The sequence below is a fragment of the Pezoporus occidentalis genome, unplaced genomic scaffold, assembly GCF_034315485.1.
Source record: "Pezoporus occidentalis ecotype Australia unplaced genomic scaffold, CSIRO_AGI_Poc_V1 ctg46, whole genome shotgun sequence".
NCBI classification, from domain to species: domain Eukaryota; kingdom Metazoa; phylum Chordata; class Aves; order Psittaciformes; family Psittacidae; genus Pezoporus; species Pezoporus occidentalis.
Window position 1 is genome coordinate 1,475,631 of NW_026915791.1, and position 26,778 is coordinate 1,502,408.

The following is a 26,778-nucleotide window of genomic DNA, read 5'->3' on the forward strand; positions in this document are numbered from 1 at the left end:
AATTATTTTCTCATCTGAATGCTGAAAGTGTGGGAGAAAAGAGCAATCATCACAGTAGGAGCGACATTGATAATTACAGCCAAACATCACTTGACAAATTCTTTGGTTGATGCATGTGTTACTCTGCTAGTGAACACAGTCTGCCAAGTAAATACAAACAGGGTAATTTAAGTAGCAGTAATGAATGTTTTGTAGGCTGTTACAGAGATGTCTCATAGTAACAGCAGATATGTCTCATAATAACATTTTAAATATTATCTCCATCACTATACATAAATCTGTGTCAGTGTGTCATCACTATACATAAATCTGTGTCTATTTGAGTCAAACCGGCTGTGAAGTCCCCCGAATACTCCAATTAAAACTTCAGTACTCGCTGGTTCAGATACACACTTACGTTTAAATATTTCTAAAGTAAACTGGTGATTAAAGAAGTGAGTTTAGCTCCTTTCTATGGAAAAAGCCACCAACCTGTTACTACTGTTGGTATGTAGGCAGCACTGCAAGAGCAGGAGATAGATGATGGTGGCCAGTCACTTTGTAGTCCAGCTTGCATATTTTCATATGAGTCTTAGACATTCCACAGATTCTGTATCAAAGCAAATAGAATGGTGGTAATTAGTTATTGCTATTATTCTTGTTATTATTATATTTCTAGAACAATTTCCAGAAAAATAAGATTAGTACCAAATAGGGCGTAAATTGTAGGATTTGTAAGTTTGCACGAGCATACATTTCCAGTATTATCCAGTGTTGCAAACAGCAAGTTAGGATTATTGCTATTATGGAAGGAATCATAGAATCCTACAATAGAATAGTTAGGGTTGGAAAGGACCTTAAGTTCATCAAGTTCCTATACCCCTGCCATGGGCAGGAAGGAAGAAAGCCTTGTCCTTGTAAAGTACCAATATTTACAGTGAAGATTGCTTTTCCTATGCAAACCAAGTGTTTAGAGGTACGGACTCTTGATCTTGGTTAAATCTTTTAGATGCTGGTTGTAATTACCACAGGCAACCAGTTTTCAGTGGTATAAAACATAGCAGTTAAACATCTAGCATGATTCTACTTACCTCTGTCTCTGAGTTCTCCATAGCTAAGAAAGCTTGGTTTGCAACTAATATTTTTAAGGAGGGACGTAATGTTGCAGACTCTGACGACCACTTCACTTTTAAGCTGAGCAAGTATTTGTATTGGGAAGGAGCTGTGGGAAATCTGTCTTGGCATATATGCCACTGCACCGAACAGAAAGGCAAGCATTAAGAAAAAGCCACTCAGCCCACATATTTCTGTTGTGACCTGCACAAATACAGACCTCTAAAAAGTAAAATCATCCAGCAAACTGAAATTCCAGCAGTTTTTATTCTCTGCTTGCTGGAGGAACAGCAGGAAGATTAAGGGATCATCTTTCTTGGCTCTAACCAAGCTCAAACATCTCATGACATTTTGTTCTCCTGAGATTTTCTGCCAGCAAAACCTTCCTCCCAACACGAGCCAGGGTCAGCTGAGCAGAGCAGCAATAACCCTCTGAGGTGCACAGGTTTCTCAGACATTTTGAAGTCAGCTGTGGGAATTTAGTCCCTCAATCATCCATTAATTTCCTTTTATGGCTAATATAACTTTCTATGTGTCATGCGCACAGCAGCCTTGCCTTTCTGCAGTGACAGCTAAAGCCGTTCACATTGTCTTATAGCAGCATGCTGTATTACTCATAGGAGTGGACTTTCTGGTTTTGTATTTGGTTGTGATGGAGTATTTTTCTTTATTTATAATGTTAGATAAGTTCAGCCAAACTGCTTTAATTTGGTTTTCTGCTGTTGTCAATTGGTGTGAACTGAAGCTTGGCTGCCAAGAAACCTTTTTTGCTCTGCTGTGAACAATCTGAGCAGTATGACTCAAGGTTGCATACTGATAATAGTTTCCATAAAAACATGTATGTTTAGCTACAAATCAAGCATCAGTAAATGTAGTTCCCAGCAATTTCAGCTAATTCAAGTTCAATCATTCAAGGATTTCACAAAATTAATGTTTCTTGGAGAATGAAAGGTAATTTGTTGGTAAGAGTTATCTAATATAACGTAATGACTAAGTTTTTTAAGAAGATTGCGCTGGGGCAAATCACTGCTCATTTGTTTCAGAGAAAGGGAGATAAAGTAGCAGAGTTGCTAATTTAGTGCTGTTTTGAAAACTTCAGATGTAAACTAAAGCTATGCAGAATCCGTGACTGGGGTGACAAACCAACAGTTTATGTCTATTAATATGGTATGAGAAGGGCAGCAAGAAAACATGGAGCACCATTCATCCTGATATCTGATGTTGCCAGATGAACCCATTATTTGGAGATAAAATTTTATTTCCAATTTTCTATTAATAACATTCAATTCCAACTGTGATCTTAGCATCTTTCTGTTTCTAACATACATAAGGGCTTATAGCAGGTCTACTTCCTAAGTCATCCATCCTTCAAATTTACCCTTCTGCAAACAGGTAGCACGGAACTGCAGACTGATTTCTTATTCAAACCCAATTTTCAGTTTTTCGCATTGTACAGGTACTGGACCTAAACCTGAGTTGTCATTCCCATGGTTAAGGGATCTGTAGGCACTGTGGAGGTTTGACTTTCATTCTGTTTCAGCCTATTGAGGTGTTAAGTAGATGAACTTCAGTATTAAGGAATTATGGATGTCGAGGAGTTTGTGAGTGGGTCCTCAGGCAAGCATGGGGTGTGATGGAACTGCTGGCAGTTTTTAGGACAGTACGCTTCACCTTCCTTTGTCATAGTCTTAAATTTCTTTAACATATCTCCTCCATAGAAAAGGGTTTATGTGCAGAAGACTCATTTTTTTTCCTTGGTTGTGTCTCTCAATCTAATGATGTCAAACCTCTTCTCACAAACTTGCTGTGCTTATTTTTTCTGCTATTTAAAAGTAAAATTGGCATTTCTAAGAAGAATTCAAGTGCTGTCTGTTTCTTGTGTGTACACAGACATCTTAAACTGAAGAACAGTACTATTTATTGAGTAGAAGGGTAATACATTATGTTAAGTATTCTAGAGCAACACTAAAATGAAATTTTAAATGCTGAGCAAGGTCCAGTGCGGACCTCTGCTTATGGTGAATTCATCCCTTCTGTAGCTTTTGTTGGATTCCTGTACAAAGGCATTACCCTGGAGTTTTGCTACCCAGTCATCCCCATCCTTACAATATCTGCACTAATAATCTAGGTTTGATGCTTAATTCCAGCATCTTGTTCCCCAAGCTGCAGGTACTAGTGATGGAGTATACACATCAGGGATGGGAGAGGCTAGTGTTTCTCACTAAAAGTTTTGCTTTGGGTTGACATGGAGCCACAAAATTTGCTCATAAAGGAACTTTCCACTTTTGCTGGCTTTCTCATTGTAGGAGCTATGATCAAGGTCATAAAGGTGACGGAAAAATGGCAAATTTAATATAATCTAAATATTGATAAGTTAGAATTTCTTCTTTGTGCTAATTTTGTTTTTGCTCTGTCTTCCAGCTCCAGTAAATCCACATTTACGTAAGTATTTATCTTTTTAGTTTTTATGTGTATGAAGAACTGTCCTTGCATCTCTTGTTCCCCACAGTTAAAAAATAAATTATAAGTATTTTACTTTCAGTCACAGCCCCTAAATTGCAGGGACCACCTTAGTTTTTGTGTGTGAGCTCGGCTGTTGGTTGAAGATGCCTTTTACATTGCTCTTCCAAGGTGCTAATAGATGGAGGATGGAAAAATTATATAGCTCCAACTCATCATTCTTTCTCACTTCCCCAAACAGTTAATCTAAACAGTTCAGCCTAGAGAAGAGAAGGCTCTGGGGAGACCTTAGAGCAGCCTTCCAGTACCTAAAGGTGCCAACAAGAAAGCTGGAGAGGAACTTTTGACAAGGACCATTAGTGACAGGACAAGGGGGAACTGTTTTAAGCTGAAAGAGGGGAGATTTAGGTGAGATATTAGGAAAAAATCTGAGGGTAGTGAGACATTGGAACAGGTTTCCCAGAGAAGTTGTGGCTGCTCCATCCCTGGCAGTGTTCAAGGCCAGGTTGGATGGGGGTTTGAACAACCTGGTCTAGTGGAAGAGGTGTCCCTGCTCATGGTAGGGGGTTGGAGCTAGATGAGCTTTTAAGGTCCCTTCCAACCTAAACCATCCTGTGATTCTGTGATTCTGTAAAAGAAAATACTAACATTCTACAAGTAACCTCCATTTGTGGGCACTGCAGCTCAGGATGTACAGATGATGCCATGGTTTAGTCATGGGAGTAGCTAAACGCCTGAAAGACCTATTGTGTAGGAACTGTGTCTGCACCTCAATGGATATGGTAGAAATATTGAAGGAAATGTCAGTTTATGAGATTTTCTGACTTCATTTATTTTTGCATAAGAATTACATTTGTAGTTCTTAAGTTATGCTGCTTTAGAGGGTAGTCAGAAGTTCATCTGCAGCTTTAAAACAAAAAGAAGACTTTTTTCATGCAGTACATGTGGGAATCATGGACCTTATTTGCACAGAGAAATGTGGAGACCAGAAGTGTAACTTGGGTGTGAAAGTGTTCAGACAAATTCACGGGAGGCAGCTCCATGGGCATGATTGAAATTGCAAACAGACTGTTTTCGCTAATGTGCTGATGCTCAGGCACAGGGATGTGGGTAGATGTAGAAGAGGGTAGATTCAGATTAGATACTAGCAAGAAATTCTTCACTATGAGTGTGGTGAGGCACTGGCACAGGTTGCCCAGAGAAGCTGTGGCTGCCCCTTCCCTGGCACTGTTCAAGGCCAGGTTGAATGGGGCTTGGAACAACCTGGTCTAGTGGAAGTTGTCCCTGCTCATGGCAGGGGACGGTTGGAACTAGATGGTCTTTAAGGTCCCTTTCAACCCAAATCATTCTATAGATCTTATGCAGGGCAGAAGTGACTTCTTTAATGGTTTTGCTCTAACACTTTTACATGGGCACCAAATTACCACAAATTTCACAAACAGGAGGCTGGGTCCTACATTTTTTCATGTCCCAGTAAAACTACCCTATTCCTAAGAGTCAACACATCCATCTACTTCATCTTTTTCTTCTACACCACAGCAAATGCTTGTTTTTCTGTCACAACATACTCTGACTTTCCTCTTGCTTTTAATAACACATGCTAAAAATATTCCTGTGCAGGGAATGGGGTTCAGTCTGCCGTTATTGTCGATGTCACACAGCCATAAGCAGGCAGAAAAACAGTGCTGGCGTGTATCAGCAGCCCCTTTCACCAACTGTCACACATGATGGCTAAGCCTTTCTGTAAATCTCATTTGCAGAAGATCTTGTACAATGCATTAATAATTAATCAGAAGTTAGTTCAAAGCTCACAGGAGCTGAAGGAACCACTCCCATTGATTCAAATGAGCAGTACATGAGACCCTTGCTAATTAATATATTAAATATATGCTTTGTGACATTAAGAATAAAATGCATTGCAATCCCAAGTACTTCACAGTGTAGCCCTCTATGATTTTAAGATCTGAAACTGTCTCATTTTCAAAATGTCTCTGTAGCTCTACTAGGCACATGGTAGAGTGCAGGTGGCATCCAAATGGCCCTTGCAATAGAGAGTGTATTAGGGATCAAGGGCATCTCCACCAACCTGTCCACTGTTTCCGTCATATGCATTCTAGGTCTGCCTCTCTCCACACTGGTGGTGGTGGTAAGGTTGCCCACCAGAACTATAGGGTGCCCAGTATAACTTCTTTCAGATGACCAAAGAGATGGTAAAATTTTGGTTTGCTTTTTTCCCCCAACAATTCCTTGAGTGCAATCCATTGACGGGGAATAAACCTTGATCGGCAAATGGGTTCAAACCTGTAAACTGAAGAAGATAAATTCTGTCTCCCATAACAAATTCAGTCTTATTGTTGCCCGTGCTTTCTACAAAAGTTCTAGTGTTTTTTTGTAAACTGTTGGGTTCAGTTTCAATTTTATTTACACCTTCGTGAATAAAGAGCTGTTTTCAACTGGGGACAAAGTACCTGTTTGCAAATGGAAATCTTATTCTTCCTACCTCTATTCTGGAATAATCACATTACATAAATCCTTCCTTTTTGTGAAATTTCTACAATACTTAAGCAAGTAGAATCAAATGACTTAAACACTGAGAGATGTAGCCTCAGATCTACATTTTGTTTTGTAACATATAATATAAACCATTTAATGTAAACCATAGAGATTTCATATAAGTTAGTGCAACTATATGTTACACCTGAATAATACAAGAAATTAGATGTTAGTTATATTCAACTCGAACTTTGTGGAAATAGATGGCAAAAATTCGTACTACAATGAAGAGTGTTTCACCTTGAGAATAGTTTCAGATTTTGCCCTAATTGGGGAAAGAAATTATTAGTAACTTGAATCCACCTCCACAGCTGGCGTCTGTTTTAACAAAAATTAACCACTATCTTTAATATTAATTAGCACCATTGTTAGTGCTTTCAACAAACCATAGTGGTCTGAGCGCTGCCACAAGCTGGAGCACCTGTGTGTACTTGGGCAAGGGCTGGCTGTTCCTCCTGCACTCAGCGTGCTCCATTTCTGAACAGGTCAGGGCCATCCAGATCTATTTAAATTCTCCTACTTCTTGCATAAAAAATGTACTGAGCTAATCCTGGGGAACTATTTCTGATTTTTATTCTTCTGCCATTTTTTAAGAAGTGTTCAGTGCCAAAAATATTTAACACTAACCTTTTCCAATGTATAACAAATAGAGAAGTCCTATGCAATACCAGTGTTTTCATATTAAATAAATGACAAACTTTTACTTTGCTTTTTTTCATCTGGCCTGAATTCTTTTTTTTTTTTTTTTTTTTTTTACTTGAAGAAAACTTTTGTTCTGCTGATGTGGAATTTCTTAATGAAGCTCGGAGGGCATGGTGTGACATGCAAATGCAGTGTTTAAGGTACTGGAGGGGCAGTGTTAGAAACTGCTGAATGGCTGAAAATGCTTTGTGTTAGTTCACTTTGATGCAGGACTGGGTCTGGTAGTCAGAACTTTTCTTCTTAAGTTACTGGTTTGCCTGATAATTTGATCACACTGTGTAGAAGAAGCTGCACCATTTTTACTTATAGGAAGGACTTGCATAAGTGGAGGTGGAAGCCAGATACACAAAATACAGTGTAAACCAAGTGAATTTGGAGCTCAAGTCATGTAAAAGGTATTGAAGGTGAGAGGCACAGCTGGCATTTTGTTCAGAGTACTTTATTCGAGTCCTTGTATCTTTCAAGAGCTTGGCCTGGGTCTTTGCATTCCCTTCCTGATCTTTGGGATAGAGATGAAGATGTCAGTCTGCTTCTCTCTCGAAGCATTTTGGATGTTATCTGCCCATGTGTATTCCTTATGGCCTTGTCTTTTGATTTGCTTGTCTCTCAGGAAGAACCACAGTCAGGCCTCTACTTGCATTTCTTCTCTGCAGTTAAGGTGATGGTGCTTGCACACGGAATGATTTAGACAATATTGCCAATTTTTCATCATTCAAAATCCAGGATTCAGAAGACCTTGCTTCCAGAACCAAACCAAAGTGCAGGGTCCTGAAACTGGCATCCCATCATGCCATTGGTTGTCAGTTATGTTTGCCAGTTAAGGAACTGTGCTTATGGAAATGAATTTTTCTGGAGGATCTAATAAAGTTGATGGATTTATTGAGAAAACAGGTCAATTTGCCTGAGGTGCTAGTAGCCAAGGAAGTTTCTGTGGATTGCAGTTTTGTGTTAAATGGGCTTTATAGAACTGTTTTATGCTGACTGTTGTGGAGAGGGTTGTTTGTGTTGTACTTTGGACAGGCAGAAGCAGAATGAGGAAGACTTGGAAATCACTCCTACTGCACCTTGTGGTTTGGAATGAATTTTTCAAGCCTGCTTTTTGAGTCTGCAGTATTACCTGATTTTAAATAAGCTTCAGACCAGCATCCTTGCTAAGCAGTACATATCCAAGCTAAGCTCCAGGTCCCTCTGTTTTCACTGATTTACAGTGAAGCTCCAGTGGCTTAAGTGGATTTATAGTTCACCAAACCCCCAAAACTGCAAACGTTTATATACCTTCTCAATTTAGCTATGATGCCTGCTGTTCCTCATAACAATGACTATAAATTGCACCCCTGTAAAGAAGGCTGTAGCTGACACAGTATGCAGAGAGCTACGTTCTCCCTAGAGAAGAGAGATTTGCTTGTTTTCTCAGATAAATCAATTGACTTTGCTGGAAGAGTAAACTCAGCAGGAACTGATGGTGTGCATAAAATTAAGCTTTTGCACACTTTACTACATGAAGCCTTATTCTGTTCTGATGAAAACTGAGTCTTGAAGTTTTGATTTATTTTGGTTCCTAAATCTCTGGCAGTAGGACATTCTCATCCCATTATAACCCAGAGGGTAGGATCTCTGGACTAGTGTGTCTCACAGACCTCTATTTCACAAAGGAGAGGATCTGATTAATTCTCTCTGGGGTTCTTGGCATTTTTATTCTTTAGAACCAAGCTTTTACCACTTGACCTCAACTACATAATGGTTACCTTGGTGGAAGTCTAGGAGATGTCTTCAAGACTTACACAGTCACCTGTCCTGTCCTGCCCAGATAGGTTCAGATAAAGCTAAACCTTCCTCCCAGTTAGTTTAGGAGATGTCATTTCGAGATAATGTTTTTCTTTTGAAAAGTTGCTCTCTTCTTTTCCCTAATGTTCTTATCCCTAAACCAAAATCACCCACTTCTCACTTTTATTTCCCACAGTTCATGTTTTAAGGAGATGCTGCCTTTTCTTCTCAGTTTTTTTAGAAATGCTAGATGAGTAAGAAGAGACAGAGTCTCTAAGGGCAATTGTATACATCTGAATACTTAAGGAAGAGTTATACAATAGATTTGAATATAATTTTAAGTAACACCAACACAGATTAATGACCATGATTTCTTCTTCATTGAGGTTACTGCAAAAGAAAACACTAAACACTAGAAACTGATGTAAAATAAATGTATATTTTCCAGTGCCGTTAATAACCATCATTGTACAATTTGTTTATTATAATTGACAAGAACTTTGACAAACAAGCGTAGGAAGAATAACCTCAGCCACTAAGTTTCTGCTTATTTGCTGCATTGGCAGGAGAGTTCCACTGTGGGTTTGAGGATGGTAACATTTGCCTTTTCACTCAAGATGACACAGACAATTTTGACTGGACAAAACAAAGCACTGCCACTAGAGACACAAAATACACTCCGAACACTGGCCCAAATGCAGATCGGACTGGCTCCAAGGAAGGTAAGCTCCAGCCGTGTCCTGGGTCCCTGGCACTGGTGTGTCTGCTCCACCAGGGTGAGGGATCTGTCCAGGACAGCCCATTCAGCCAGCTACATCGGCTTTCCTGATTATACCAAGAATAAGTGTACTTCAAGGACTTCTAAAAGAAATTGTCATGTGGCTTGTCCCAAAGCATGACCCACTAATGGTGCAATTAACCATCTTGTATTGCTCCTATTGTGCCATTTTTGAAGCAATTGCTTTCACATTATAGTCTAGCGGGGAAATATTATGGCACATCTTGACATATTCTTCTGGTTTATGTCATTTCAATTCTAACTTGGACTCTGTCAGACTGTCACAATGAGGTGTTTTGTTTGGTTTTTTTTGCCCCGTTTTTACTTTGGATGTTCCTAAAATGTGTAATTTTCAATTCTGCTACCCCAGTTAACAGAAGCGTGCCATCTTGACTGCAGTGTATATTTGCATTTGAAAAGTCATACATATTGTACTGAATTTATCAAGTACTGCAGTAACTTATGCTATTTTATTGTATGTCTCCTGCTTGCACTACCAAAGGGGAAAAAAAAAATCATACTGCATTGAATTTGCTTGGTTGAATCGAGTAAATCCTCTCTGTTGTTGGCACAGTCTAGGATCAGAATAAATGAAATGCCTTCTTTTGTGAAAATGAGCTTTTGATCATCTGGTCGACATAGACAGTTTAAAATGTTCTGTGAAATGTTTCCATCAAGATATTTTCCTTTTATTTTACCAGTCATCCCCACTCAGTGTTTATAGGAACAAACTGAAAGCTTGAGACTGAAGTCTGAACCCCATCATAGATATTTTCTTCTTTTCTTGTGCATATACAATGTTACATAAATTTTAAGTTATTTACAAGTATTGACCTGCTAGCCCTGATTATGCTCTTGGTATAAAACATGTCTTTGAAGTAGTTGTGGAAATCACATGGACTTAATGCAGAAGAAATACGTCCCAGAAATCATGGTGATGTCAGATGCATGTGAAAAATGAATCAAGATGCTTGATAGTCCTGGTGTCTTCCTGCATGTATATGTGTTGGGTTTTGAAGACTGCAACCTAATGATTTCCATTTGGACTTCCCCTAGGTTTCTACATGTACATTGAGACATCACGCCCCAGGCTGGAAGGAGAAAAGGCCAGACTTGTTAGTCCTGTTTTCAGTGTCGCTCCAAAAAATCCTTACGGAGCTACGAACACAGCCTATTGTTTTAGCTTCTACTATCACATGTATGGACAGCACATAGGTGAGAGAAAGCCAATGACCTTGTCTTTTCACTTTGGGAGAAATAGCAAGAGAAATGTCCACTTGTGTGAATGAAAAGCATGGGAGGACTGCCAACACCTGCAAGGGCCAGTTGCAACCAAAGCTAGCAAGATGGGTGCTTGACAGCATCAAATTGCTGTAAAACTGTTTCCCGCTAATCAGCACACTGGCAGAAGCCCTCTTACACCTAAGAGGCATTTCACGCATGCGTGAGGTTTTGAATAGATGTTGCAGGTGGAGCGATGGACTTCAGTCATGAGAGAGAAGTAGCAATATGTTTATTGATATAAAATAGTGACTTAGCAAAGTTTCTTAGTAAATGCAACAGTGGTTTAATAAGATTCAATGGCAAGGTGCACTTGAGTATTTACTGCATAGAGGATGGGATCAGACAACTGGTGGGGAGACCCTCCTGTTGGGTTATGAGGTTCAGAAAGGATGTCCTTGTGTTCTGAAATCCTTCTCAGAGAGGAGCTGAGGTGTGGCTGGATCCAGACTTAGTCCTACTTGTGATCAACAGTTTATGTCTAAAGGATTATAGTTGCACAATCAGTCCTTTATATCACTTAGCTAACATCAAAGTTCAGCATGCTGCCAATCACTTACCAAGGATCTGTTGTGGCCAAGAATCTCTCAGTCTCTAGGAGTAACCTCGAGAGGCATTCCTGTGCCGGGGGGATCCTGGTGTACAGCCACTGCCATGCAGGAGATCACCATGAGCTCTGGGGTGCCCATGGGTAATGGAGTGAGATCAGTGACCCACAGTCATATTTGCATACCAATTAGATACGTTAGTTTCTTCCACACTTGTCTTGAGTTGGACCTTGACCAGCACTATAGTGGAGGGTGCATGTTGCTCAAATTAGCCCTTGGCTATTGTGTTGGTCTGTGTCTTCCCCGGATCCACTTTGTTTGGGTCAACCAGGTGCAACCATTATGACCAGACACATCCATTATGACTGCCACTGGTACTTATCACTTTACAGGAAATAAAGGTCAGACTGTGGGAGAGCACACTGCCACAGCAGGGGAATTTATAGTGTGAAAAGGGAAAAGGTGATATTTGCAAGGACTTTGCCTGATACTAACACTGTTTTGAATCACTAGGTTCAGGATTGAGCAATTAGCAGCAGCACTACTCATGTGCTGGCAACTGAGGCAGCACAGTCTGTGTGCAATGCAGCAGCACACAGTTCCTTTGTAAAAGTCATGAACAATTTGCTCACAAGTTGTAGGAGTATATACTTACAAGATATATCTGCACATTTATTAACCATAGCTCTTTCAACACAAACATTTAATTGTGTTGTGTGAAAAAAAGGTGTGGGAATATACAGAAGTATAAATGATAGCCAATTTTTTATAAATCCTGTAAATCCTCATGGGGTGCTCAGTTCTTACCAGTGTGTCAGGAGGTTTTCCAGTGACAAGCTGGCCTGACTAGATGTATTTTTATATATATTTCAAGGGCAAGCACATCCTCAGAGTGCATCCTGGTGTTTGCTTCAGAAAACCTTTGCCTGCCCCCAGGAGGAGTTCAGATTTTAAAGAGAACAGACAAGTTCACTTAGGTTTTTGTTAGTTGTGTCTGCACTGTGCACACATGAATTCAGCCCCAGGTCTAAATTCTCCTGGCTCTGTGTTCCAGAGGGAGCTTGGCTGTTTAGTGGAAGGAAGTGATTCAGCCATGCCACGCTTAGTGCAAAAAATATAAACTGCCCTATAAGGTCATATACCACACTATTTCTGGTATAGGACAGTGAAGAGTAAAGTTACAAATATAATGGGTCAAAGAGTTTTTTCTGGAATACCTTAGGATGGGGGTAAAGTATAAGAAAAACAGCCACTGAAGCTGACATCAGTCCACAAGACAGTGACCTCTCATTGTGGAATTCTGATGGTTTTTTTACTGGGCTACCTTTTCATCAAGGATCTGTGTCCTTAGCTTTTTTGCCGAGATCACTGTTTCCTGTTTATGTGTAATTTCTTGAATTGACACATATGTTGGCTGACGAAGGAGCTGACACACAAGTGAAGATGGTGACAATGATTAGTGAGCATAGGTTACATTGGATTTGTTCATGGCAATGTGGACACCTAGTTGTTGAAAACCAGAATTGCTCAGTATCACTTTTGTTCCATAATGTTAAAAAATATAGTTACCATCATTTTAGCTAATGTTCAAAATGGTCTACTTTTGAATAGCTTTATATGAAATTACATATTATTCTGTTTTTGAAGAGCAAACTGGCAGAAAAATAGTAAATTAATATCATCAGCCATGTGTTTGAATGAACGCTTATACATATCTACTAAATTCAAAATTATAATTCCTCAGAGTAACAAAATGTTATGAAACACATGAGAATGCAACATGCATATAAGAAATAAATTATGAAATCAGCAAATATATGCCATTTGATTTCCCAGGTGTGAAGTCTTGTCACTGAAATTGTTCACATAAAGATAATGAAGAAAAAAGAAAAACCTAATGAGTGATGAAATTCTAAGACTTCAGTGATTTAAGCACATGATTATTGTATGAGTAGTTGTATTGATGAGGTAACTGCTTGAATGAGTTTTCGAAGGTCTGTGGTCTTAAAAATTGCTTTGGGTTAGGAAAGGGGTTATTATAAGACAATGATTTGCCCAGACAATGAAACCTTATCATGTCTTTCAAGTGATGTGTCCTTCTGGTAAGGATGGCTACCAGCCTCCTGGTCTGTGTTGGGCATAGTGTGGCTGGCAGGTAAAAGGAGATGATCTTGCTCCTCTGCTCAGCACCAGAGAGACACATCTGTGTGCTGGGCCAGTACTTGGCCCCCTAGTACAGGAGAGACATGGGATTAATGAAGAGAGTCAGGGGGATCTAATCAACATTAAATGAATACATGAAGGGAGAATGTAAAGAAGATCAGAGATGCTCAGGGACAGGACAAGAGGCAAAGGGGCACAAATTGAAATAGAGGCAAATCTATTAAACGTAAGAATTTTTTTTTCTTTTTTTTTTTTTTTTTTATTAAAGGTTGTCAAAAACTGGCACAGGTTACCCAGAGAGGTTGTGGAGTCTCTGTCCTTCGAGACAGCCAAAATCTGACTGCAGATGATCTTGGGCAACCTGTTTTAACCTGATATGCTTTGAGCAGGGTTTGGATGGGATGATCTCTAGAGGTACCCCCAACCTCAACAATTCTGTGTGGAATAGTAGGTTTAGATTAGATATTAGGAATAAATTCTTCCCTGTGAGGGTGGTGAGGCCCTGGCACAGGTTGTCCAGAGAAGCTGTGGCTGCCCCATCCCTGGCAGTGTTCAAGTCCAGGTTGGACAGGGCTTTGAGCAACCCGCTCTAGTGGAAGGTGTCCCTGCCCATGGCACAGGGGATGGAACTGAATGAGCTTTAAGGTCCCTTCCAAACAAAACCATTCTATGATTCTTTGATTATTTCTTTTTTCCAGAAAAGCATTTTGTTTTGTTACATTTTTTTAATTACATTAATCCCTCATGGATAATTCCAAATCTTATTATTAAAACAGACTGGTTATTCACAAGCTGCTACAAGCCTCGACCCTTCACAGCTGTTCTGGCATTTGCAGCCAACATATATAAGGTGCTTCTTATCCCCATTCAGGAATGAGCACTGCCAGTCAGGGCAGCTATTGGCTGTAATTAGTACTGCCAGCTCATTGACTTCTTCCCAAGAGCAGGATGGGAGCTACTAACTGAGACTTCATCTGTGATCTCTGTGTTGTAGGATCTCTCTTTTGAACAATGGTGAACTGCTGATCCTTGACCTGACTTTATTGCAAACTGGAATTGTCTTTCAGGGCAATTTGGCTTTAATAAATTCTGGCCTTTTCCTTCCTTGGACCTGGGGATAGCATATTCAGAGATGAATGGCCATTAACCTTTGATTTTTCATCCAAAGTGCTATAGCACTGTGAAGCAGACTTTGGTGCATTTCCACTGGATTGCTTAATTCTCCCTAGTTATCCGTATCCTTAAGTTTTCCAAGTAGTATTAGAGTTATAATTCCCACATCTTAGGGCAAAGTACTTTGTTTTCAGAACAATTCTGACGCTTATCAAAATGTTTCTGCATTTCTGACATGGTTTTGAAGGATCCTTAATGAAATGAAGTATTGTCCTGGAATGGTGCTCTGTTGCTGGTGTGGACTGGTCTTGGAGGCTTAGGGGAAAAGATACTTCATCCTCCATTCTTAAAAATTAGTTAACTCGGTGACATCATTTCAAGAGTATGGCTGTTGCAATATACAGAAAAAAAAAAAAAAAAAAGCCAGCTTACCAGTTCAGCCAGCTCAGCTTCTGTGACTGCTGTTCAGGTCTTCAGTGTCTCTGGAGAAGAGGCTGAAAATTTCTGTAGTGATAAGGAGAGGTACTTGGAAATCAATGCAGAGAGCAGAACACAGATCTGAGATTAGCACTTGCACCTCAGCACAGCTCTGATGAGATAAACAAGGACCTACATCCCATGCCACAGCAATTAGATTCAGGAAGATAAAGCATTTCTTTACCTGAAATAGATGTCTCTTACTTACAAGTCAGATTGTAATTCTTGACAGATCACACAGAGCTAACTCTGAGAGTACTGGCTGCCAGAGAAACTGTATGTGCTTTGTTTCACACCCTTCAAAAGAAGGTAGATTATCGCTGAAGCATAAGAGAAATAGAACTTCCCATTACTTGATTTGCAGAAAACAATAGGCCATTGTTGGGGAAGAAGAAAATGAAGAGTCACTGCCCTTAATGTGTCTCTACATTGAGACAGAAAGAGGTTGTAGTTCCATTATAGCTGTCACTATCTTTTAAAGCAATCTGTAATTCCAATTTTTCCATCTACACCCCAAAATGGGGTGTTCCTAATTGATGCTTCAAGAGCAATACCTTTTCTTGTCATTAGAGAGCCATCACAAAACAAAAAGGGGAAGCAGAACATGCTGTCAGCACACTGTGAAAGCTGTTTGTTCTTGCACAGTGATGAGCTTCAAAATACCACCCTAGTGTTGCAGCTGGTGACGTCTCTGGAATACTCGGGACCCTCTTGGCATGATGCTGTCAGAAAGTAAACTTTATTCCTTAATTCACAGTTGTTCCTCCTGCCCACTGTTTTTTAATCCTGCTCAAGAGTCAATTCATTACCCATTTGTATGGAGTTTGGAGTAGTTTGAAACCTTTAGATGAATTCTTGCTGGACATGCCTCAGAATGAACCCTATAGCCAACCTGGCCTCCCACACAGTATCAGCTTTGCAAAGGCCACGTAACTTCCAGAATGTTACTGGCAGAATTTCAAGGGTAAGCATGGGTTGCAGGTGCCATTAGCTAGGCTGGTGTGTGTGCGTATCTAGCAATGAGGTTCAGGCAGTTATATCCATACTAACTAACGTGGTGGGCAACAACTGACCATAGCTAGTACAGTGATGGCTGTTCTGTATTTTAAATAAGACAGCCATCATTCTGCTATTAATTTGAAGAAATTATGTGACACAGAGGGGCTGAGGATGCTGTGAACAGTCTTAAATCTCTAACTTTAGCAGTGATGGAATTGCATGCTTTTCATACCTGAATTACTCAGTTATACCAAACAGCCCTGTGGCATGGGCTATATTAGTCTGCACAAACAGGTGGAAAAATTAGCCAGCAATTCGTGTCTTTCTTGATATGGGCATTGCTTTTGTCTTTTAGAAAAATAACTATGTATATGTTATAATTTTAGGTAGCCTTGTCTGATAGCCTGCCTTTTTTTTCAAACTACAGACCCAGTAGAAAAAGTCTTGGAAGGGAGAATTGTTGTAGCTGACTAATACAAACCTTGCCCAAGAGCTTCTGTTGCTGTTTGGAAGAGGTCTGAGGCTGAGCAGCCACTTGGTGTGAGCAGCCCTCCATAGGCCTGCGACATATTACTGGGCTGGGCTGCAGGGCTGCTGCCAGAAACCCTCGCATCTCTCTGCTTGCAAACCTTGTTTCAGGTCTCTGTTTTGCCCAATAGCACATGTAGGCAGAGACAGAATGTCCCTGTTAGAAGCCAGGTTTCCTTTGTGCTATTTATGCACCCTCCCTTGCATTTTGGAAACTAAAAGGCTGCAGCAGGAGGCAGGTGGGAGACATGGTGCTGCCCAGTTGCTCTGGAGAGCATCGCTCCCCCCACTTCCATCAATGAAGATGTATGGACGCATTCTGGGCACCCTGGTGAAATAGCCGTGATGAGAATATTTGCTGCTCCATTACACAGTTAGCCTTATGTTTTTCAAGGCAGTGAGTTTTGCTACTGCTAGAAATAAGAACTTTTTATTAGCAGGAGCTGAGTCATTGTGCAGCTGTCTCAGATCTGAGAGGTTTCATTGCAGATATAATTTGTATGAGCTTCCCAGCTGGCATGCCTAACACCCTAAAAAAAACAGTAATCTTGCGTGAACCTGACTCTGAACTTTCTCGAATGAAGGCAAACGCAGTAGTTTACATAGTACAAAGAGACACCACTGCCCCGTACATCTGGAGATAACGGTGGGAACAAAATTGCCAAACTATGTGAATTACTGAACCCTGATAAATGAAGTCAATGCATTTGCTGTTTCCTGGTGCACCTAGACAGTCTGGTTCACGGTCTGAGACAGTGAGGTTAACCAGAGAGAAAGCCTGCTGAATGCAGACGGTCTGCTACCTGTTTCAGATAGTGTCTGTGCTTAAACCAGTAACATAATGGTCAGCAGTGTGGAAAGACCCAGATTTGGGAGGGGGAGAAGTTTCTCCACAATGAGGGACTTTACTGAGGTTATTTTAACTCAGAGGATTATGTTTGTCATTCAGAAATACTCCTTAGCAGGAGTAAGACCATCACATCTATCTCTGAGATGGATTTACTAGGCTTTATGGCACTCTATTAGTTAAATGATGTACAGAATAAACAAGAAGTTGGACAGTCTTCATAAACCAGAGCTAAGCATAAAGTTGCTTATGACCAAGTTGCTCATTTATCCTTGGATAAAGAGGTTATAAGTGCTTCGTTTGTATTAAAGCACAGCAAACTACTTTTTACCCATCTCACCCTCGTACAACTGCCCGGCCTGCAGCAGGGGAGTGGATTTCAGTTTCCCTCCGCTGTGGATTTACATCACCAATTCACAGTGTTTCCAAATTTAAAAGTTTCTGAATTTAGAAAACTCCTCACATGCACTCACACCTCTCAGAGACCCATGCGAAATGGGAAGGGAGGGGGTGAGCAGGGTACTCACTGCTGTACCCAGCCCATTATCTCTGCTCCACCAGAGAGCCTAACCAATTCCAGTTCTCCACCTCTCTTGTAGGAAGTTTGAATGTTTACCTGAGGTTGAAAGGCCAGACCGCGATAGAGAACCCATTGTGGTCTTCAAGTGGAAATAAGGGACAGCACTGGAACCAAGCCCGCGTTAATATAAACCCCCCAACATCATTTCAGGTAATGGCTTGTGCATTGCACACCGTGAATGGGAGTATTCGGTTTTCAGAGGGGGGGCTTGTGTATGCTGACCCTTTCCTTCTAACATACAATTTTACAGCTTCATTTGAGCTCCAAAAGCTGCTTTATGGACAGATAATTGCTTTCTTTGCTTTAAATAGGTGAGCACCATAGCGCTTAATAATGCACGCTTTAATAGCAGAACAGCAGCTGTTTTCTTGAAGACAAAATTTCTTTAAGTTTTCAGGAGATGCTGGTAGCTGATATAAAACTTCTTTTGTTTCAGATTAGCAACTGCAATACAAAATTATTCTTGTATAAAAAATATCTAGGGCCCATGGTACAGTGTATTAGCAATCACTTGAAATACATGCATTTTCTGCAGAAAAAGGAATGATCTCGGAGTCTCTGCTGAAAGGTCCCAAAGCAGCGGTGCTGCCTGCACAGAGCTACTGCTGGCAGAGCTGTGCACCTCATTCACCAGGCGCGTGGAAGTTAAAGACAGGCTTTTACACATTCCAGTTTTGGTTTGACAGTGAAAGGCTGATAGACTATTACAGGCAGTTCTCATTCACATGGTGAGCTGTTTGGAACTTGAACAGACCCAAAAAGGCAGCTGCCACAAGCAAGCCCTCATGTGTTTGAGGCTGGGAATGTCATGGAAGATGGGAGTCATAGACTGTGCCCTGCAGTGCAGTGTTCTCTAGGTTTTGTCCCTTCTCTGTAACCTTCAGATCTCCCAGGGAGATACCAGCTTTTGGGAAAAAGAATCATTGAGTGTGAGTCAAAACTCCTATCTTAGACATGCAGATTGGGATTCATTTTATGGGTAATTACTGATCCTAACCCTTCTTTTTGATTTCCATGCATGAGAGGCAACGACAAAAGAAAAGATTGGGCATATGGGATTGCAGAAGCATCGCACAGGGTGAAGTAAGAGGAAAATTGAAGGAGAGAGATATGCGAAGTATAACATTACATGATGTTTGAGTGGAACAAAGTAGAAGAACTGGAGAGGAAGAGTGCACAGAAGATAGATAAGAGTGTTCAAGTACACACAGAGCATGGGGCCAAGTACTCAGGAGCTAATGAGAGTGTGTGAGTGAAGTCAGAATAAATCCAAAATGTCTGGACAGTAAAGGAGAGAGTAATGATTTAGCATGTGAACATAACAAATGTTCTGGTAAAGGGAGAGAAGAGACACCTGGGGAAGCTGAAACCAGTGTGATCGTAGCTGTGTCTGAGAGGGATTCCTGAGATCTGGGACAGGCTTAAGCAGAAGGGAAGGACGAGGACATCAGCTCTGGGCAGAGAGATGCAAAGGATTTGGTACCAGCAATGCAGAGGAGCAGAGGAAGGTGATGGGGTACAAACCTGGGGTCATCTCTCCAGCACAGAGAGGAGGAAGTCATAGGTTTAGATGGAAGAGCAAGCGCTTACCCAGCCATCTGGGATGAAGCAACAGCAGAACAGCCGGAATCCACAACTCACAGCTTCTGGTACCCAGGCTGCTGCTTCCAACATGGAGTCTGAGCACCAGTCCTTGCACAGGGCCCTGTTGCTTTCAGAAGAGTTACAGGAGTCACTTCTGCTCCTGGCACACCTTGCTCATACTGTTCTAAAACCATATTCACTGGTGCCCCTAGCTGGTACACAAAATGGGAGCTTCTGTACGTGGCTATTTTTCCCTTTTTACATTGCTGTGTTTAAAGGCTTACGCATAAAATGAGTGTAAAGCCATGAAGCTCTGCAGAAATATGACAAATAAATGTCAGAGTGGCTGGAACCTTAAATTACTTTTTTAGGAGCTCTTGCATCAAGCAAACTATTTTCTATTCAGGAGTCTTAAGTAGGAAAGAATAGAAACCTCCCAGTTAAGTTTAAGGAGAGCGAATTGAAGTGAATCTTTGCAGTAAAACAGTACACTGACACCAAAATGAAAACATTTTATAGGTTAATTTATATGGGTAAATTGCAGCCTAGATTTTATACCTTCCCAGTCCCTGTGGTATATAACAAAGCTTCTGTCATGAACTGAGAAGACTACAGTGCTTTGAATCAGGAAAAGTATTGCATACAAGTGTTCTCAGTAAGATACTTAGGAAGTATTTTTAAAGAATAAACACACAAAAAAGAGAACATGTGGAAGTGATACATGGCATGCTCGCATCTAGAAGGGGTCAATTTTACTTCAGATTTGAGCAGGAGCACTGCCACTGCCTTTAGCTATTTTCTCCTTGACACCTTCTTGTGTCAAAGATTTTTTTTGGCAAAAGAGGGACTAGTCTGTCCTTAAGTAAGTGAGCCTGCTGGACCACTCAGATTTTCATCCCCCAGTAGTAAGCCTAAGGGGCTTATACCCTTGTCATCATGCTGTCCAGAAGGGGACAGTCCTGGAGGCTCGTTTCTACTTCAGCCTGGAGTAGGGGAGGCTCTGGGGATTCCTTATAAACAATCTTCCAGTGCCTGAAGGGATTGACAGGAAAGCTGGACAGGAACTTTTGACAAGGATGTGCAGTGACAGGACAAGGGAGAATGGCTTTAAGCTGACAGAGGGGAGACTGAGATTAGATATTAGGAATAAATTCTTCCCAGTGAGGGTAGTAAGGCACTGGCACAGGTTGCCCAGAGAAGCTGTGGCTGCCCCATCCCTGGCAGTGTTCAAGGCCAGGTTGGATGGGGCCTTCAGCAACCTGGTCTAGTGGAAGGTGTCCCTGCCTGTGGCAGGGTGGTTGAAACTGGATGAGCTTTAAGGTCCTTTCCAACAAAAGCATTCTATAAATCGATGATTATGTGATCATTAGGAGACTGGCTAAGAAGTTAAAATCTGTCTGAAATCCTGCTGAAGAAGCACAAACTAAATCCCCCGGAGACAGTTAGGATAACTCTGGAGGCACTATAGGGGTTTATTTCCATTTCCCCTGTTAAGAGAGCAAAGTGGCCTTTGCTGTACTATTCTTCAGCTAAATGCAGTATTTTTAACAACAGCTTTGTAAAGTCATGACATGCAGATAATAGGTTTTGCAGGATACTGATAGGGGATTCTGATTATCTGGCATCTCGTGCAAATAGCTGTGAGCTGCAGGCTGGGTTGTGCTCCATGCCTTGCCAGCACTCCCCTGCAGTTATTTGTTCTGAGCATGTAGCCAAGCTGGCTAATAGCAACCCATCTTTGAAGCCCATAAAACACACTGCCAAATGCAGATTTTAATTAAATGCTGGCTGTTGTATTTGTATAGAGTCCTTTTGTCTAGAAACAGTGTTTTTCAGTATCAGGAAAGATTTGACTTTAAACTCTGTTGACTGGTTACATGCCTGCTGCCAAGGAGCAGGAGAGCAACTTGTACTTTGTGGGAGAAGACACTTTCCTCTCAAGCTAAATACTGACCATCATCAAGGGCAGAGTCAAAAAATCGTGAGGGATAACTACTTGAGACACTGTTTTCAGACATGGTAAATCATAGAAAAACTTACCGTTTTCCCAATCACATTTCGCTGTTACATTAATACGCACCTTGTTACAGTAATTAACCTACAGTGTCACACTCAGTGAAATGCCGATGGAGTCTCCTGCTCCAAATGCACAGCTTTCATGTTATTAAATGCTCCAAGCACAGACCTTGCCACCTGGCTTACAACACAAAAGGCAGGCTTTAAATACATGCTTTATACTACTGCAGGGTCAGGCATCTACTAGGGATGCTCAGCTTAGCAAAAGGACAGCAGGAGGTTGGAACTGATGATCTTTAAGGTCCCTTCCAAACCAAAACATTCTATGATTCTACGATTCCATGTATCTGGCCAAGATTGAGGGACTTGCCCACTGCAGAAAGGCACAGTGGAGAATTTTGTGTGCAATGTAATGTCTGGTGGCATCGTGCATTGTTGTGATACAGTCCTTGTGTGATACTCATCCAGCTGGACTCACTGAAGGACCCCTGTGATTTACAGGGTCATTTTCCACTGCCCTGAGTGTTTACTCATAATTTATAATGAAAGGTATTCATTTCAATTGAGTAGCTCTGGTTAAACTGTAATAATGAGCAAAGAAATGTTGGAAGCTGCCAAAAGAAGAGGCTCAGTTCTGTGTCCTGCTGAAATCAGTGACAACAGAGAGAGTCTACCTGAGTGCCTCAGACAGCTCCCTGATGCAGTTGGATCATTATGAAGTATAATTTAAGTATTTTGCTCCAGATGGAATTAGGGTTTTTCTCAAATTGTCTCTACCCCCAAGAGTTAATGTCTCCATTAGTGCCACAGCACACCCTTAAAAATTCATTGAATTTCATGCATATATTGGTGCAGATTAAAGTTAAAAAACTTGTCATCTAAGTTAACCAAAAATATTTCTAAGGACTGAAAGGGAGGGAAAAGGGAAAGGAGAGATAACTGTGCAAATGTTGCTGCTTGGGAAATTTATTCCTTACATAATTCCTTCTCTCTTTAGAAAGGCTTTGAAGTTTTCTAGTGAATAAATTTCTGCAACACAGAATGAGTCCACTCTTCTGCAAAGCTAATTAAGCAGCTGTATGGCAAAACAGCATCATGTTGGGTTTGGGGAAGGAGAAAGAATAACTTTGTTTCTTTAGTACAATAGTAATCCATATCTAATAAAAAACATTACAGCAAATATTACTGACCTTGCATCAAGCCACCCATGTCGATACAGACACCATTTCTTTTCACAGCTGTAGCAGTAGGGGTTTCAAACTAGGAATATTTGAAAGAAATGATTAATAGGACCTTGAAATCACTGGCATCAGTTCAGCAGAGGTTAAAGCCTTAAAGAGGAACAGATGTCTACCCTGACCCTCTCTGTGATTAAAACACATCACAGTATCCTCTGATAAATATGAAACCATTCTTAGAGGGGATTATAGCCTCTAGACATGACGACAAGACACTAAAAGGAGAAGGAGAGAAAAAGGGCTGTCATTGCCATCAATTCCTTCCGTGGCGGAGATCTGGGAGGTTGCAATCAACTGAGGTGATCGCAGGAAGTCACTGTCAGACTGTCAGACCTCGGGGAATCTGGATCAAAGGTAGTCCCTTCCTTACCCCTTGAGATAAATACAGCTTTCCAGTATGGGTGAAGGGACACCAATCTGGCTCCTGGGAGGTTTCTCCCAATCTTTCGTTGTCCAAGAGAGATTTCAGGGTCATTTCCTGTCCTCATTCTGCCTGCAGGGAAGTTGCCACCAGATTGCAGATGAGGGACCCCAGTGTGGGAGATGGAGTAGGAGGGACTGGTTGAGGTAACTTCAAGAGCCTGAAACTTCATCTTCCTGTGGAGCTTTCCCATCTCATGTGTGTTTTCAGGCAGTCTGTGATCAAGTGATGATCAGCCCTTCAATACGTCACAGATGCTGTTCGTCAAGTTGTGCCTCTGCCATCCACGTCAGGTGGCAGGAGTTTCTAAGAGAAAACACCCCAAATAGCTTTAGAACTTTTCTTCCATTTAACCCTGCTGTTTTCTCCAGGAATATCGTACTTATATACATACACACATTACAGTTAGCATAGTGGCAAAGCTGGAGGCACCAGGTAGACAAATAGGCAGATGACTGGCAGCGCTGATATTTTTCAGCTCATTCAAAGAGTAAAAGCCTCCACAGCTCACACATCTTCTGTGCTCACCTTACTTGGTTGCATTTTTTTGCACCATAGAAAGGGTTTGTAAATTACTGCAAGCCCATCAGTGTAGTTTAATGCTGTGCAAAATGCAGCTGAACATTTTCCATTCATCACCCTCTGATCTGCTGCTGCTTTACTTTTTTGCAGCTCATATTTGAAGGGATCCGGGGCCCTGGCATCGAAGGTGATATTGCTATTGATGATGTATCAATTGTGGAAGGAGAGTGTATGAAATCAGACCAACCAGCCAACAGTAAGTGGCTTTTCTGCACATGGGAGAGAGCAAATTGCTTCTTGTCGTTATAAATTTGAGACATCTTCTGAAATGGATTTTCTCAAGAACAATATATTGTTCAGTTCAGTTGGAGAGACTTAAAGTAAAACTTTTTCCTTGGAAGCAAGCTCTGGAGTCAAAACGTCTTTGCTCAGATAGGAAAATGCTGATTTTAGCAGAGGTGGAAGTGAAAAGCTGGTGGGCATTAGGCAAGGCTGCACTCCACAGTGGTGCTGGGCTGGGCAGCCATGATTCGAGATAGGCAGGCAGATAAAGCAGCATTAAAAATAGATCAGGGGGTGCAAGCAATATGAAATTAATGAATATCAGTGCTGTGATTCCCTGTGGACCTTGTTCCATCCCTCCACACCCCGTGTCTGCATTATAATACAGGCCTTAACTACACAGCCAGGTGTTTTTTTATCCCAACATTTCCTGCCTCATTCAGTGGCTTAGCCTTTGTCTTCTAAGCCTTGTAGCAACGCTGACTGTGTCTAGGCAGCTCTTTAATTCTACCTTTTTCCCCCTTTTTGTAGATTTACGATCAGGTGCTGTTGGGACATTAGCGCATACACGACTTATCCCAGTTATCATCCTCATGTCTTTCTTAAGTCATCAGAGGTGACCTTATCCTGGCAGAGGCTACAAGAGATTCACCAGGCACTGGCATGAAGAAAGAGTCTTTGTAAAATGGACATTTAAAAACAAACTACCAAAGATTCCTCCACTGACTGACTCAAAAGTTAAATAAATACATAAATAAATAATAAAAAAATTAAAAAGCACTGGGGACATAAAAGGCATCACGGGAGTGTAACTCACTATGAACCACGCGTGAGAACGAGATCTGGCCTTGTAAGGAAGAGACCTTCAGGTGCTTTTGTGGTCAATAATGAATACAGCATCATCTGGTTGAACTCTTGGAAAAGAGCTATAGAAACCCTTGTCAAAGCACAAAGTCATGGCTGGTTTTGTTTCAAATGAATAGTTTGCTTGTTACCATGGAAACTTAATGGCCTGCCAAAAAAAAAAATAAAAAGGAAGGAGAGGAAATAAAAACAAAAACGGAGAGAGAAACACCTCACTGTAAACAGGGTATGTGAAGAGCTGGCATTCATTTTCCCTTGAAGAAGGTTTTTAGTATAGAGTTAAATAAATGTAGGCCCTTTCTACTTTGGCTGTCACATCCCCTAGAGAATAACCCTAAATCAGAGTGTTTTAAGACATTTACGTTTCATTTCTCATGGCTATGCTTGATAACTGTATGCTGTCTCCTTTTGCATGCATTACTATCCAGGATGTGCAACCTGGGCTTACATATTACACAGGCTTATCGGAGTTTGCTTGCGGCCACTCGAACACCCCTCTCCCCTCCCCAGCTAAGTCATCTGTTCTAATGAAGTGAAGAAACCAAACCACCGTCTTTTATAAATTGCCATGGAAACCAAGTGCCTTCAATGAAACAAGCCTGATTTAAAAATAAATAAATAAAAAAATAATAATAGTTTCAACACAGAAGCTTGCACTGCGAAAATGTGGTTTGTGCAAACTATTTTCTAAACAAACTACGGAGCCTGGGTGTGCAGACTGCAGGCAAGGAGACGAAGTCGCTTCTGGAGATGGATGGACCTAAGCTGCTGCATAAGCCCTTCCGGATGAGATATTTGTTGTTTAGCGTTCCAGACAGCCATGGCCTTTCAGCTTACTACCCATTAGAAAATAGCTTCTGTTGGTCCTGGAAATGGGAGCAGCACTTTTTTTTGATGTTGTTGTTGTTTTTCCAGCTTATCAAGTGGGTCAACCAGAGGAAAAGGTTAAGATACACTTAGTGCAGAAGGTGGTAAAACACAGAAGAGATGTTTGTGCTGTAAACTCCATTCACAAGGCAGTCAGCTCCAGCATTAGTGGGATGGGGAGGCATGTGTGGGGACAACGGTGCGTGCCGAGACACTCAGCAAACTGCAGAGCTCACTGCAACCCTGGCACCAGCGAAGCACCAAGGGTGCTGTGCCTCTGCTCTGTAGCCAGACTCTGTGCAGATCATGAAAGATTATTTTGTTATTGTAGCAAAATTTTAAAAAAACAAGAGAAAAAAATCCACTTTTACAACAACAACAAAAACAAACTAAAAAAGGCTGTACAAATGGTTTTGAGCTACCCGAACACATACCGTGAGCCAGCCGGTTTTCCACTGCATTGTAAAGTTCCCTTACAGTTGTTTATGACAATTTGAATACCTTTTTCCTTAAATTATCTCAGCTTTTAACTTCATTTAAAAAAAAAAAAGACTTTTGTCTAAAGAAGAGTATTATAATTATCATTATTCTGTGTTCTCTTGATACCCTAGGAATAAAAAAAAATATATGCAAATAATTGGAGTACAAACTTAAAAAAAAAACAGATGAGTATAATATTTGCAAATATGAGTATAAAAAGCACAACGAGATGCAGTAAAACAATGACAAGGCTTGACTTTTTTTTATTCTGTAGAGAAATGTTTGTGCAAATCCAGTAATTCAACTAAAGAGATAATTTTACAGCTATGTTCAATAAAGCCTCTTTCCAGGTAAGGTATGCCAAGTGGTATGTGTGTTTGTTGAGCAGTGTGCCTTCTGCGCCCCAGATGGGTGCAACTGGCATGGCTTGTTTTTTCCTGTGATAAACTGGTGTTGCATGAAGAAATAATGGTCCATTCTGGCGATGCTCAGGGGCTGGAGCTTTGGAGGATGCTGTCAGCTCCCTGGTTTGTAGGCAGTTTGTGGTACCTGTAATTCCCCACACCGCAGCAGGAAAGCTGCTCTGAAGATGGTGGGATCTCAGATTCTGGATGAACTG

General features: G+C 41.0%; 1 protein-coding gene across 1 annotated transcript in view; it reads left to right on the top strand.

Moving 5' to 3' along the window:
- The window catches only part of MDGA2 (MAM domain containing glycosylphosphatidylinositol anchor 2), a 263,922-nt gene extending 237,405 nt beyond the window's left edge, over positions 1-26,517 (top strand). Inside the window, exons 12-17 of the mRNA XM_062635604.1 lie at positions 3,514-3,534; positions 9,138-9,293; positions 10,406-10,564; positions 17,905-18,035; positions 23,817-23,922; positions 24,480-26,517. Of these exons, the coding sequence (XP_062491588.1) occupies positions 3,514-3,534; positions 9,138-9,293; positions 10,406-10,564; positions 17,905-18,035; positions 23,817-23,922; positions 24,480-24,568 (662 nt within the window). The 3' untranslated portion in view covers positions 24,569-26,517. The remainder of the gene's footprint in view (positions 1-3,513; positions 3,535-9,137; positions 9,294-10,405; positions 10,565-17,904; positions 18,036-23,816; positions 23,923-24,479) is intronic.
- Positions 26,518-26,778: the final 261 nt, after the last annotated feature.